The sequence below is a fragment of the Castor canadensis genome, chromosome 4 (assembly GCF_047511655.1).
Source record: "Castor canadensis chromosome 4, mCasCan1.hap1v2, whole genome shotgun sequence".
Classification (NCBI taxonomy): domain Eukaryota; kingdom Metazoa; phylum Chordata; class Mammalia; order Rodentia; family Castoridae; genus Castor; species Castor canadensis.
In genome coordinates, this window is record NC_133389.1 from 111,271,573 (window position 1) to 111,287,332 (window position 15,760).

At 38.9% G+C, this 15,760-nt stretch overlaps 1 protein-coding gene across 5 annotated transcripts in view; it reads left to right on the top strand.

The window, feature by feature from the left end:
- The window catches only part of Gpd2 (glycerol-3-phosphate dehydrogenase 2), a 137,163-nt gene that overhangs the window by 31,309 nt on the left and 90,094 nt on the right, over positions 1-15,760 (top strand). For all 5 annotated transcript variants that reach the window (XM_074070821.1, XM_074070823.1, XM_074070822.1 and 2 more), the window contains exon 2: positions 9,769-9,878. In XM_074070821.1, the coding sequence (XP_073926922.1) occupies positions 9,777-9,878 (102 nt within the window). In that variant the 5' untranslated portion in view covers positions 9,769-9,776. The remainder of the gene's footprint in view (positions 1-9,768; positions 9,879-15,760) is intronic.

A 15,760-nucleotide genomic window follows, 5' to 3' on the forward strand; every position in this document is an offset into this window, starting at 1 on the left:
TCAATCTCTGTCTCCTCTTTTCTGATGCTTATTTTCTTAAGGGTCAAACATTTGTGGGAAGTATGGTCTCTTAGCAAAATAATACAATGCATAATTATTTCGACTCTAGTACATTTCAGATTTTCTTTGCACATATATATATATACATATATATATACTGTGTGTGCAAGTCATACGTCCATATTTATACACGTGGATTATTAGATGTGTTGAGGAGTGAATTTAAATATAAATGTAGCAGGGAAAAAAGAGTATAGGATGTAAAATGTACTTGACTGGGTTGCCTGGGCATATTCTCACTCTCGAACAAGCAGAGTGACTGTCTCCCCACCCAGCATGCTTTGGATCTCTGCCATGTCCCTCAGCCATGGTTCATACATTAAATATGTGTGTAGTGTTGTTTGTAATAGATCTGTATTCATACTTAGAAGTAGCATTTTACAATGTAAATAAGTTAACTGAAATTATTGTGCTATAACTAGATATCATAAAAACTCAGAGGTGTTTAATAAGCTCAAGATTATATAAGCTATCTTCAACTACTATTTCTAAATTTTTTTTTTTTTGAGCCAGAGTCTCGCTATGTTTCACAGACTGGCCTTGAATTCACTAAGGCCAGTCTTACTATGTAGCCCAGGCTGTCCTAGAATTCTTAATCCATCTGCCTCTGCTTCCTGAGTGCTGGGATTACAAGCCTGCATTACCATGCCCAGCCCATTTGCATATATATGCAAATTATGTACATATATAATACAATTGCAACTAGAACTTTTGAAAGAATTATTATGGTTTCTTCTCATTCAGTGATAAAATATTAAATAAAAGCTAAGAAAGATCAGCTGACATTGGCTTATTTATTTATTTATTTTTGATGGTTGCTGTTTTGAGACTGTCATTCTACGTAGCGTAGCCTGACCTGGAACCTGAGATCCTCCTGCCTCAGCATCCTGAGTGCTGGGATTACAGGTGTGTACCACCACTCCCAACTTTGTTAAGACTTTTTTTGTCTTCAAAGAAAAATGCTTACCTTCAATAAGAATGCAAGATATTTGAAAAAAGGTAAATAAGAACTTAATTGTCCAGTGCACCCTTTTTATGTTACTTAGTTGAAATTTTCTTTTGGTGCATTTCTTTTGATTATAAAGTTCATCATGATTATCCTTCATATGAAGAAATCTCTTCATTTGACACAAGGACTTTGCATCATTTCATAGTATCTCAGCCTTTTATTCATTTATTCTTGGTGGGATCAGCTTTTGAACTTAGGCAGGGCTTCATACTTGCAAAGCCGGTGCTCTACCACTTGAGAGATGCCTCTCGTCCATTTTTCTCTGGTTATTTTGGAGATGGGGCGGTCTCACTAACTATTTGCTTAGGTTGGCCTGGAACCAATATTTTTCAATCTCAGCCTCCTAAGTAGCTAGGATTACAGGAGTGATCCAGCAGGGCTTCTAAGCTTTTTAAAAATATGTTCATATGATGAAGTAGACTTTGTTTTCTTATGAAACATTTTGGAATGTATATTCAATAGCCACAACTGTCAGTACTTTGTAGGGCTTTGTTACTGTTTCAATAAATCTGGATGACCGGCTTCCTATATTTCAGTGTGAAGACAGACATTTTGTACTGTATTGTTTCGCATGTAGTATATTGTATAACAGAAGAGCTTTTTCTTAATTATGAAAGTAGAGTCTATAACTGCATGTACAATCTAAAAATGGGTTTGTGCTGTCAAAAGAATGTCAGCTGTTTTCTTAACCCAAGATTAGGGTTAAAAAAGGACAGAAGGACTGAAGGAGACACAGGAATAATGAACTTTTTGTGTGTGATTCTTTTTCCTCAAGGCAGGATTGAAGTATTTTCTGAACCTACTGCATTCTTTTCAGTGCCAAGATGAGGCTTGTTATCCACTCAGTTCCTTAACCTGGCTTGTGGTTTTATAAGGGATGAATATATTCGGGAAGGAATGTTCCAGGTTTTCACTTGTGAGGGTCATTTCATTTTAGGCTTCTCAGGATTACCTTATATTACATATATGGTAAGCAAAGAAGGCAGAGGCCAGGCAAGGGGGTGCAAGGCTGTCATCCCAGCTACTCTGGTAGCGGAGATAGGGAGGGTTACTGTTGGAGACCAGCCTGAGCCAAAGGTTAGTGAGATCCCCATCTCAACAAATAAGCTAGGCATGGTGGTACAGACCTGTAATCTCAGATAGATGGGGGATATAGATAGGAGGAATGTGGGCCCAGGTTAGCTGGGGCAAAACCTCAATCTGAAAAATAGCTAAAAGCAAAAAGGCCTGGGTATGTGGCTCAAGTGACAGAGCTCCTGCTTAGCATGTGTGAGGCCCTGAGTTCAAACCTCAGTCCCACCTGATACCCCCAAGATAGATTTGTATGACTTTATGCAAAAATCCATTCATTTACCTAGGATGATAGAGAATGTGTATTAATTTTAATCTTAAAATGGAAAACAAGCTTACTTGCATGAAATAACTGAATTTTCTTTTTAAAGATTTTTGTAGCAATTCTATGGAAAGCAAATACAATGTAAACTATTTTGTTATGAATTAAACTATGATCATTTGCATTAATGAATATTAAATCTATTATTAGCTGAGATTTGCTTTGCTAAAAATAAGGAAAAAGGGTCAAATTTATGATATTAGTTTCTGTGTGCATTTTAGAAATGGCAGAAAATACATAATATGGCAATTGCCTTGAAAGTAGTATATGTTTTGTAAAAAATTAGATCTTAAACACAAGTAACAACCAAAGTGTGAGCATTTGTGTGTGCCTCTGAGTCCCCTCTCCCTTTTGATATATTTTTGCTTTAGAGGACTCTGAAATAAATGCTTGATTCATGGCTATGATCTTGAATATTAAGTTAAAAGAACAAAAATTTTTCTTTTAACAATGAAAAAAGCTTCATGTAATAAGATTTGAGACAGATCTTTCATAAACAGAGTTTTTCAGTGTGCTCACTTTAGGTTCATCAGTGGTTCAGTGGTAGAATTCTCACTGAGCTCACTTTAGTTTTTGACCTGATTTTCTCCTTTTATTTTTATTTTTGAACTCTGACTTGAACTCTGAACCCAGCTCGAGTCTTTGCCAACTCCTCCTCCTTTCCCTGCCTCCTGTCCAGCTTGGGCCCTTCTGGCACGGGATTGGGGGAATGAATTGGATGCTGAAGATGCCTTCCCCTGAAGCAGCCTGGCTTTCTGGAAGGGTGTTGGAAGCCAGGGACAAAGCTAGGGTTTGACACTGCACCATCCATTGTGTGCATATCCTCGTTAGCCACAGCCTCAAAGTTTATACGTCTGGAACCAAAAGGTTCACTGTTCTTCTAATGCTTCTGCTGCTTCTTCGCTGATCCTTTCATTTGTCTTGTGTTATTAGGAGAATAATTCTGAAAAGCCAAGTGTGGTTTGCTATCCTATTCAGTGTGCATATTCTTTATAACCACGTTAGCATCGTGTTATGTGTGTGTGTGTGTGTGTGTGTGTGTATGTTAATCTAAAGGTGATAGAAGGTAAGTATCTGCTATTTTCTCAGGATTTGATAAATTCACTTCTTTCCATTGGGATCATCTTTTGTGAATAACCTTGTGACCATTTTCTACCCAGTCTTGGCCTATTTTTGTTTAAAGTAAATTTAAAAATGGTGGTTCATTTTCAGTTTGTGGTATAGGAGTCCTCTGTCTGCAGAACACAGACCAGGCACCACTGATGTTGACTGTTGTTCACTTCTGTCTGAAAATCCTTCAGGAAGCATGCTGGAGGGCTCTGCACTCCTGTTGGAATCAGGGTTGCTAGTCAAGGGGTGTGCGACAGAGCCTCTGTGTGGCTGGGGTGACAGGAGTGGACAGGGCTGGCCCTTGTCCCAACTATAGAGTGAACCTTGCAGAAAGAGAAGGTGGTGCGCTTTGATTGGTACCTGTCTGGGGAAACACTTTAGCTGCACTTTTTTCATGCATCTGAAGCAGGTGGTGATCTGGTATCACATTAACTGGATTACTAAAGGGCTTGCTTTATTAAAACAAGGCTAGTTCAAAGTACCCAGAAGTGTGACTTTTATATCTAAAAATGGGCTGCTGCGTGGGAAACTGCTTTCTTCAAAACTCTTTCTTTGTGGTGTTGGGGTTCAAATTCAGGTCCTCATGCTTAGGTGCTTTACCACTTGAGTCCCCAGCCCTGGGAAGATGCTTTTGAGCTCCCTTTTTCTTCTTCCATTTTGCTGGGGACTTGCTCTCTAGGCCCATGATTATAGACTTACTTACCGGCTAGGATTTCTTCCGAGGACGTCCACACTTTTATTTTGTAAGATTCATGTTCCTTTCTTTTAAAAGTCACTGGATTTATATGTGGGTGGGCCATGCAGCATGGTCCCCTGAGTTGTGGCTCTCATGGTGTGACAGTGTGACATGACTCAATGTAGACGAGGGGGTGGTTTTCCATGCTCAGCTATAGTGGGGGTGGCTGTGCAGCTGCAGTGTGAGGGGCTGTATGTGACCTGTGGTCATGCTTCCATCCTTAGTTTGTAAGGGGTTTAGTGATGCAGCAATGCTACCCCTACTTTACATCCCAAGGATTTTATTTTATGTTTGGAATGCCTTGGAGTTTTAACTCAGGGCCTTGCGCTTGCTAGGCAGGCACTCTCCCGCTTGCTACTCCTCCAGCCCTGTTTGCTTTATATTATTTTTCAGATACAGTCTCTTGTTTTTGCCCTGGCTCGTGGTTCTCCTACCTATGCCTCTTGTGTTGTTGAGATTACAGACATGAACCATCATACTTGGCATGTTGGTTGAGATGAAGGTCTTGCTGACATTTTTGCTGGACTGGCCTTGATCTGAGATCCTCCTGATCTCTGCTTCCCAAGTAGCTGGGATTACAGGAGTGAGCCATCATGCCCAGTTTACATGAAATCTTACATATGCCAGATTTACATCTTGATAAGGAAGGCTGCTGAGAGAGAAAAAGTAAGACAGAAGATATCGAGAAGAACTTGAGTACTGTAGGTAGAGAATTTAGGGGCCTGGAAATGTGCACTTTTTCTAGAATAAGTTTGTTAACAGGTTGTTCCTGAAGAGAATTCATGTATTTTCCAATAGGTGGTAATAACTTGCTTTGAAAATATGTGGTTAAGTCATCCAAATGTGTGATTTAGCTGAGAGAGTGGCCTTGCCTCTGAGTGGGAGGAAGCAGAGGTGAGGAGGGCTCGGTGACTGTGTGTGGAATAGATCTGAGCAGTTGTCGTTATCACTCTATCTGTCTATAATGGGAGCCCTCACAGGATAGGTTGCAACAGTCAGCCAGTAGCAGGGGTCAGTAGTTGTGGAGAAGCCGCAAGTCCAGTTTTCCTTGACTGGCACTGAAGTACTCTTTATTGTGCAGCAGTTGTGTCTGTTGGTTCTAGGCTGAAGTTTCCTAAGCCACAACATTGCCTCTGATTACTCTCCTGAGTTTTAGACACAAACAGCCAACTCTTTGCTGCTTTCTTCAAGTAGGTATTCTGTCAAGATCTCAAATTTCCTTTATTCCAAGCTGAGCTCCTTTTCTCCCTTCAACCTGCTTCTCTTTTTTGATCTGAATATGGTAACATGGTGGTCAATCCTCAGTTACCCAGGCTCACAGCCTTCAGCATATTCAGTCTCTGCCCACTTCCTCCTGTCACCACTTGTAATGGTCTCCAGTTCTGTCACTGGAGATTTCCACAATGCATCTGCATTTTCCAAAGTTGTCTTACACTTCTCTTTCTCTCTGACAGCACTGGGGTTTGAACTCAGGGCCTCATCCTTGCTAGGCAGGCACTTTACCACTTGAGCCACTCCACCAACTCCAAAATTGTCTTAAACCAGACTCATGGCCTCTCACGTGGGGACTATTACCTTGCCCTCTCATTGCTCTTTCTTGTTTTTTTACTCAAGCTTCATTGCAAAAATCTTGAGCACTGTAAATCTCATTAACAAAACATCTTGTTTCCTTCATCTACGGCCCCAGCCCCTGTTGCCAAGAGAATGTCATCAAAATATCTTTCTTCACACATATAGACTTCTTCTCTTTTGCACAGGACTTCTTTTTTAAACCTCATTTCCAGCCGGACACCAGATAACTATTTGTATACCCTGGGATGTTACCATAATGTCTCTGTCTCTCCTTCGAACACTCATTCTTTATGAAAACTTTTCTCTACTCACTCCCTTCCAGATCTTTTCTTTTCCTCCAGCTCCTTCTCACCAGGCACATTCTTATAATCCCAGCACTGAGGAGGCTGAGGCCAGCCTGGGCTATGCAGCAAGACTACCTCAAAACAAAACAAAATAAAACTCCTTCCCAAATATCCTGTCTTCTTTAATTCTTTCAGTCAGAATCAGTCCGTCGCTTTACTACAATGATATAAGACCTTTCTTTCCTTTCTACCAGAGTATTTGTCATTCTCTGTATAGCACAGACAGACATAGTTCCAAGGTAGACTTTGATATTTCATCCACAAGTGGATTGTGACATGTTTGAGGCAGGTGATAGGCTCTCAGATAATTTTAGGTGTTCACTGTTTTGTTAGGGCTCTGAGCTGGTGTTCTCCTTGGAAGAGTTAGATTTGGTCTCTGCCAGCACCAGAGGCAGTTCTGAGTCAGTGTGCCTATGATTTAATAGGCTGTAAAGGAGGGATGTTGAGCTATCAACTAAGTTAATTTTTCTTTGGATTATTTTCTCTCTGCAATTTTCTCACACTTTTAATTGCAAAAGGTGAAGATATGTCAGTACCTCTGGTCCCTTCTTTGCTAACTTCCTAGTTACAGCTATTACTTAGAAGGAAATAATGTTTTTTGTAACTTCTGTGAAAACTTCTCCTCACAAGGGAATGTAAATGGGTTCACGTCCACAGTGTAGTGTATATCTATTTTTAACTCTTTCTTTCCATAGTAAAACAAGGCCCTTAATGTTATCTGGCAGTAGATTACTAGTAGATACTTTGTCAGAGGCTTTTTCCTTGCCTTTGGGAGAAACCTGAACTCAATAGACTGCACACTGTGGGAGATTGTTTGAGAATAGGGCCTTCTTTTGGGAATGATAGCTAAGTATGGTGTAGCTCTTGAGGAAACATTGGCTGTGAGAACAAGGGCAGGGCAGACCCACCAGTGGCTAAGAACTTAAACAAAGTCATGGTTTCTCCCTTACTCGGGTGACTTCTGACAAATCCCCTACTTCTTCTGAACCACAGCTGCCTCTTTTATAAAATTAGATGTTGTGAGGATGAAATGAGTTAATGTGTATAAATAATAATGATAACCTTAGGGGAGATAGGCAAAACTACTTCTGTGCTTTTTTTTAATCACTTGTGAGTGATTTAAATCATTTTAATTAGGTGATCTTATGGAAGGAATTGATCACAGTAGAAATAATAATCCTTAAGCATAAGTTATGTTATGAAATTATCAAAAAAGGAAACTCTTTATTGACTAGTCGATATTATTGAAAATTTGCAACATGTGATAACTCTAGTTACTCTAGAATTAGTGTTTTATTGAGATAATACTTGGAAGTATCCCCTGTTGCTGCAAGTTTTGGCCTTGAATAAATCAAATTGAAGCAATACAATAAGGTGGGTAGGGAACCTACACTTATGGAAAAAAACTTGCTCCAAAGGGCAAATCAAATTGAAGAAATATAATAAGGTGGGTAGGGAACCCACACTTACGGAAAAAAACTTGCTCCAAACTTAACTAGCTAAATACACCTCTGAGACATTTTCAATGACAGTATTGTATACATCATCCCTCAGTTGTCCATGTTAATGAGTGGTATCCTTTGTGAGGTCATCAATGACATTATCAACAAGACAGAGGCATTATTAGGCTGAAGTCAATAAGCCACCACCCTCACATCCAGTGGACCACCAAGCTGCTGTCTGTGTGGGGTCGGTATGTGCATTGTGTGGATAATTAGAACCAGAACTCTCTTCTATGTTCCCAATTGATTGGGGAGCTCAGTTAGCTACCTTTGGGCTGCTAGGGTTTCCATTGTTGTGTGACAGGCATCCATAGGACCATATACAGAAGTAAGTACCTTTATGATGATAGTGTGCTATGACAAATGGGTGCCTGCTAAGTTGTGGCTTTTGGCTATCAGAGCAGCCTAGAGTATAAGATTTTTGCCTCAGGTTGATTGAGTATGATGGAGTCCCTACCAGTGTACACCAGTGTCGTGCATGTGGGCAAGAGAGTATGATTAGTAGAGAAAGGTTAGTAAAGAAGAGGCCTCCAGCCGCAGAGTATTCATGTGAAATATTTTTCTGGTAAGAGTCTTAATAAAAAAAGTCATCTTAGAATTTTGGAGTTTGTGAGGAATAATGAGATCAGAGGAAAAAATAAAGTTTTAAGAAATGCCAACTTCTATTTTAGTATATCATTTATAGTATTCCAAAATGAATTTTCTGTAGAATCATAGTTACCAACTGTACTGAAATTCTTTAATTTAGGATAGTATGGCAACAGATATTATACATTCAATATGGGTCCAAACATGTAACTGTATCATAATTTACATTGAGAATACTATTTTTTTTAGTGTCCTTAGTTAAAACTATCTTCATAATTAGTAAGTTCCTGAGTCATGAGGTATCAGTAGGGCATAAGGTGTGTGATTCAGACAGGTGTGATCTCCACCAATACAGGAAAATAGGGTAGTGGCTTCCTTGTAAGAGCTGGGTGTGCCAGCTGCTTTTGTGAATGGAAGGAAAGTCTTAGGCAAGTCAAATTGTGCAACTCTAAGTTAGAATTTCTTTTCTTTCTTTTTTTTTTTTTAAGGCGATCACACAGTGTTATCTTCTTTAATAGAATAAATGTGGTCAAGAAGACTTTTGATGGAATTTTATTTCTATACAATTTTTATGGGTTCTGAAAAAGTTAAAAAATAGGCTTAAGTCCTCAACAAAGCTTAAAAAAGTCCACTCAGACCAACAGTGGAAAACAAGAGAAAATAAATAAAGAGCTAACACAATACAGGGCTTTATTTTGACATACACTGTGAACACCAAAAGACTGCTTGGTCTGAAGGGCTTCCCCTTCAAACTGTGGAGTCATGCACCTCTGGCTAGCAGAAAACTTTTGATTTTTTGATTCTTTCTTCTTTTCAAAGTTCCCCTATTGAAAGGAATTACAGCACGTTAAATTTATCAGTTTGTCAAAGGATCAAGGCATGGTATCCATTAAGTGTAAATTCTTTCAATGATAGAAATCTAAGTGCGTTGGCTTTTGGCTCTAGTGAGATCTTGATTAAGAAGGGAAAAATCAAGGCAGGGAGTTTTACCACAATTTGAATTAAACACTTGCCAAAGAACTTGATGCAGGCCTAAGGTTTATTGTCATGATGAGTGACCCAGGACTTCTACCAGTTCTCCTTGTGCAGGGGATTAGCTGTTGAACAAATTTGCAAGTAAAGCATGCAGTTTTGTCAAATACACAATGACATTTCTTTTCACAGCTCTCTTGACTTTATACTGTTTAAATACCCTGGGCTGTCTCTAAATTTGCATTTCTTTAATTCCTGTCAGATCTGAGTATAACTTTTACATAATCAATTCCCTTGTTCAGGTTTTTTTGACTATTGCTTTTGAATTGTGGTATACAGTTGGCATGTTAGTAACATCTTTACTTTGTGTTTCCTTTTCTAGTTTATAACATTTTTTCATAATCCGCAGTCTCTTTGTTGTTGGGATTACTATGCAATAAAATCCTAATTAACTTCTGTTTCCTCTCCCTCCCCCCTTATAGGCTAAGAAATGGCATTTCAAAAGGCAGTAAAAGGGACCGTTCTTGTTGGAGGAGGTGCCCTGGCCACTGTGTTAGGACTCTCTCAGTTTACTCATTACAGAAGGAAGCAAGTAAGTAACCGAGCAGGTATTGATTATATGTAATATGCTATTTAAAACTGCAGAAGAAGTGTGTATGCGGTGTGTATATACAATTGGCTTTGTTGAGGAATTGTGGTTGAAGTTTCTCATTTTGATTTGAAAGATACTAATTTACAATACTGCCTTAGAGATCTCTGAGAGTGTGTGTCTTTTTTTTTTTTTAATGTGAATTTCTGTTTTTCAAGGAGCATTACTTAGCCTCTGTTTGGCTCTTTGGTTTTTAAAAGACTACTTCATTTGTGAGTGCCAGGGTTTGTTCATTTAGACTTGCTTTGTCCAGTTCATCAAAATGTCTGGATGCCTTCTATGTTTCTGCCAAAAGTGTTCTTGTGAGAAGACAGGCAGACCAGAAAGGAAGTGGGAAAGAAAAGGCCCGACCCCGAATCCTGGGTTCATTTCTTAGAGATTTAGTTACTTGGGTAGTAATGCCTTACATTAGGTAAACGTTTTCATGGGTGAGAGGAACATGATGATGGGATTGACATGAAGCTTGCAAATAATCTCTCAGGTGTTCAGTTTTTTCCTTCATTTTATTTTTCTCTTTTACACCACAACTGTGCCTTCCTGTAGTTCATATTAATTCTGGGCAATGATTTCATTGTTTTTAGGCTTAAAATGCTAGTAACCACCTCAGTAGTTAAATTTAGTCTTCGGTTTCCATTCAGCCATGTCATTTGGGCATTTTGGGATATCAGCCAAGTGGTATATTCCCATTCAAAGATGCAGGTAAAGGAATTTGTGAAGCTTTCTGTGACTGTATGATCTATGAGCTACTGATTTTTTACATTTTTGTGGGTACTTTTAAGCCATGGATGGTTTTGTGCTTGTTGCTTCTGTTTCTTTGGCTATAAGGTGGTGGAACAAGGTATATTGCTTAGTAGTCCATATTCTAAATGGGAAATATCCATTTATTTTATTATTTTATTTATTTTGAAGTACTGGGGATTAAACTCAGGCTTTGGGTGCCTGGACTCTTCCTCTTAAGCCACACCACCAGTCTTTTTGCTTTTGGTTTGTTTTTCAGATAGGGTCTCCTGCTAACTTTTCCTTTGGGACTAGTCTGAGAATGATTCTCCTGTCTCTGCTTTCTGCATAGGTGGGATTGCAGGCATGTATCACAAACCTCATAAAAAATACCACTTTTAAAGTATATAGTAGGAAGATTCTTATGTGCTGGTTTATAGTTAATAAACAGGAGTTTGTTTTTATGTGCCTCCTCCTAAAGATAGTTGATATGGAAGGGGATATGTTCATCTTTTTCATTCTGAATCATGGGCACAGTACCTTAGGGTTTCTTTCCCCCAGTATGTATGTTGCAGGTATTATTAATTGACTGACTTGCTTTTGAAATGCTTCCTTCATGTGTTTATTGTGCTTGATTTCTTTTAAAATATCACCTTGTTTCCTTAAAAATAATTGTTAAAAGATGTTGCTTCTGCTGAGTCTATTTCAGAAGTTGGGGACAGGGCATTAAGGGATTAGATTACTTTTGCCATCTTTACCCGTGTTATCTGAAACGACACTAGAAAATGCCAATATCAAAGGTCATGATATCTAATAGTTGTTGCTAAATTTGTATGTGGCTTATGACTTTTAGCCATAATAAGCATGGTCTTCTACAAAGTTTATGGCTTAATTTGTTCCTAAGTAATACTGTTCCATCTTTTTTTTGCTTGTTTTCTCTTTAATAATTGATCTCACAGAAAAGAATAAACAGGAAGTACTACCTGCAAACAACCAAGTAAGGCTAGATTTTGGTCAACCAAGTCAAAATAAGGACTGATTGATTCCTAGAACATTTTGTCATTTTGTCCTTCCTGAGTCAGACATCCTGACTGCCCTAATAACCAAATGAAATGGATATCAGCAGCTTGAAGTCAGATATAATTTTAAGCTGACAAATTCTCTTGAAAAAAACTAGTACAGGCATAAGAAATTAACTGTGTATATTTCTTTTGTGGTGAAAACTGTCTCTTTAAGACACTGCCATGAGCATATATTTCAGGGGTTATGGTGTGATGTAGCCATAGGGATTGATCAAGAAAAAAAAAAAAGTGAGAGAGGAAACAATTTATTTTAGACATTGACATAAAACGACCATAGCCCTCCCTTAACTCAGCTGTCTTCTCTGAGAAAGTACCTGCCAATCAGAGCCATTCTAGGGGGGAGAATTCCTGGCTTCAGTAGTCTGCCCCTTGAGACACATCAGTTGAATGCATTTTTGTTTGTAGAAGCTGGGATCTTAAATGTGACTAGGTGTGTTCCATTTTCCTGCAGTGCTATATAGCATGTTGTCTGTGTACAGGTATATTTATCAGGTATAGTCTTTAATTTCCTAAGATGGTTCCAACTAATACACTGCCCTCCTGTAAGAATGAGTTGTTACTGAAACCCCACGATACCAATATCCTGGAAAGCCATCTGTGGACTTTAAGCACATTGTGCTGCGTCCTGCTCTTTCTGTCTCCCCGGCCCCTGGCTTGTGCATGTTTGGTATTCCCAGTACAAAGCTTCTTTCTGAAAATACAGGCAGGGTTTGCATGCTAAGGACAAACGGGTGGATTCTGAAAGTTGGGAGGGTGTTCAAACGCACTTGGTGATGAGACAGTGCTGTAGGGGTGTTTTACTGCAGACGGGCTCACAAAAACCTTTGAAGTCAGTCCTTCAACTAGGTTACTATGTTTAAGGAAAAGAATAGTAGGAAAATGATTATGTATATTTTTGAAAAATGAACTAAACAAAACCCATTGAAATTGAATAAGATGTGGTTTTGCTGACCTTTTACCTAGTTGCTTGAACCAAAGCTGCTTATAATTAAGGAAATAGAAAAAAGCCTTGTGGTGACTGGCATTTCTGGAAGTCCAGCAGGGGTTAGAGGTGGTGTTGATGATTCATTTGTTTAACTTCACAGGGTGGTTTTTCTTAATATAAGCATGTTAATTACTTTTATTAGTGATGAATAGTACCCACGTTTTTTTGTGGGGGGGCGCGAGTAGGAATTTTGAGGCAGGTTCTTACTATTCAACCTAGGCTGGCCTTGAATTTGCAATCCTCCTACCTCAGCCTTCCAAGTGCTGGGATTACAAGTATGTACCACCATACCTGGCAAGTGCCAACTCTTGACCAAAGTGAAACCTAGAGATTTTTGTTTTCTTTTTAGACAAATGATGGTAGAAGGTCAAGGCCATCCTAGCCTAAGAAGAGGACTGTTATTATTTTTCTATTGTAGCTAAGGCAGCCTGAATCCTGCATTGAGGAAGGTGATGAGGGAAGGGAGAATGTTGACAGATACCTTTTGACTGTGCCTACCTGAGGGGAAAGGAGTTTGTGGCCACTAATGATATCCACGTTTCAGGCCTTCCTTTGCATCCAGGGTTTTTTTTTAGGGTAGTCTCAGAGTAGCTTTCTATTCCTTTCCTTTCTTCTTCCTTTTATTTCCTCACCAATAAGTAAGGGTCTGTGTTACCACATGGGGTATTGATTTTTTTCTTCTTTCCAGACCAAGGGATAGGAGACTCAGTAGTAGGACAGAACCTCCCTCCCTCCTTCCTTCCTTCTTGTTGTGGAACTGAGGATTGAACCCAGGTCTTGCTGCATCTTAGGCATACATTCCACCATTGAACTGAATCCTCATGAAGTGTCACTTGTGGGGGAGCCTCCTTTTTCTAACTCCAAGCTGATGATAGAAGAGGGTCATAGAAAAGAGGGCCTTGGGGTGCTTTCAGATCAGGTAAACATTCATGAGAAAGGAAAGTGAAGAGAATTAACATGGGGGCTGCAGGAGATTCCCCAGGTAGCTGGGAAGAGGGGAGATACTGGGGAGAATGAAGTGAGAATAGGGTTTAACCTAGGACTACTCTGATCTTTTTTCTTTTTACAATAGGACAGGGACATTTCTTTGAAACTTTTTGTTTTTAACTAAGTACATATTTCATACCTTTTAGGTCCTAACTGGAAAAAGTGCGTGTGATGATGTGGGCTCATTTTCCTTTGACCCCAGTGGTGTGGTTGATGTAACAGAGATCTATTTAGGTTTGAGGGTGGGCCTTCTTGTACAACATATGCTAGATTTGTTCCTTCCATTACCCATTCTGAAGGTGTGATGGGCTTTGTGAGCCCACTCTGAGGTGAAGTCTGAGAACCACTGAGAGCTTTCTTAAAGTCCGGATGTGAAAGATTTTTCATTCTTTCTTTCTCTTCTTGCACCAAATATAGGCAAGGAGTGTGCTTCATGGTATCAGGCCTTTTTCAGTGTGAAAAGCGATCTTAATAGACTTAGGGAACTGAGCAGTTCTCAATGAATGACATTCAGTTCAAAAGCAATGTAACCGAAGCCAAGAGTGTGAGCTGTGGGGCAGTACTCCTGAACTGCTTGCATCCAACTTCTTCTACTTCCTAGGAGCTTAGTGACTACAGGCAATTTACTTAAATTCTCTAGACCTTGTTTCTCCCCTTCTGTAAAAATGGGGATAGCAGTAGTATATCCCTCTTATGATTGTTGAAGAACAAAGAGATGTGTAAATAATTAAAAATTCACAGAGATTTTGAGAACCTTGTTTTAACTTGTATTTCATTCTCTTCATCTCAATACTTTATAGAGCAATTTAAATTACAAAAACTCTTCTTAAACATCACTTGTCAATGCTATCTTTTTTTCCCTTTTTTATTGTTCTAGGTGGGGGTACATTGTGGCATTTACAAAAGTTCTTACAATGTATCAAATATATCCTACTTGAATTCATCCCCTTCATCATGTCAGTACTATCTTTTCACAGTAGGTTATACATGCCTGTATCTTTTCAGAGTATAACCCTGTTTATTAGATACCCTTAATATCACTGAGATTTAAACCTCAGTTAGGAATATTCTTCTGGTTCCTAAGCAAAGAAGTATCTGTGTTTTAAAATCAGTGTAGAGCTTTCTGAACACTAATGTAGCTGAAATTATCATGTGACTAGTTTGCTTCATGTTTAACCAGATTGCTTTTAACTTTGTGAGTCAACTCAGACTACCAGACTTGTTTGCTCTCTCTGAGTAAATAGCCTTCTATCTCCAGAGGCATTTGTCATAAGTTTATATGCAGCCTTTTTATTAAAAAAAAAAGTTTTACTCTTAAAGTGTTGTAAAAACAAATGTTCCTAAACAGTCTTTAGTTTTATTATTTTTTTATTCTTTCTTTAAGCTTGACTGAAACTTTGAATTCCTTGACCAATATTGCTTCACCCCCAACATCTTCATACCCCAATTCTGGGTCTTGATAGCCACTATTTCTGGTTTATGCATTTGACTATCATATACTGTACACACACACGCACACACACATACACATACATACATACCATATTAGGGATTTAATTTAGGACCACTTGAGCCACATTTCAAGTCCAGAGTTTGATTATTTTAGATTCCACATATGAGTGAGATCATGTAGAATTTGTCTTTTTTATGTCTGTCATATTTCACTTAGCATAATATCCTCTAGGCCCATCCGTTGTCACAAATGGCAGGATTTCCTTCTTTTTATGCAGAATAGCATTCCATTGGTTGTTTCCATATCCTGGTTACTGTAAGTAATATCGTGTTCTAGAATTACAGTGTTAGATACCATGTGGAAATTATATTTGAAGGTGGAGAAATAGCTGGTTTAGGAATAGGCTTCTTGTTCTACCTGCCTTGTTAAGGAGCCGTCAGCATCAGGAGTATGCTGAGCAGGAGGACAGAAATGGCTTGGCATCAGGGTTTTCTGGGATTGCATTTGATGATCTATCCTTTTGCAGATTTTGTTTGTTTGTTTGGGAGAGAGGATCTCACTCTGTAGCCCAGATTGGCCTCAAACTCATGATACTCCGACC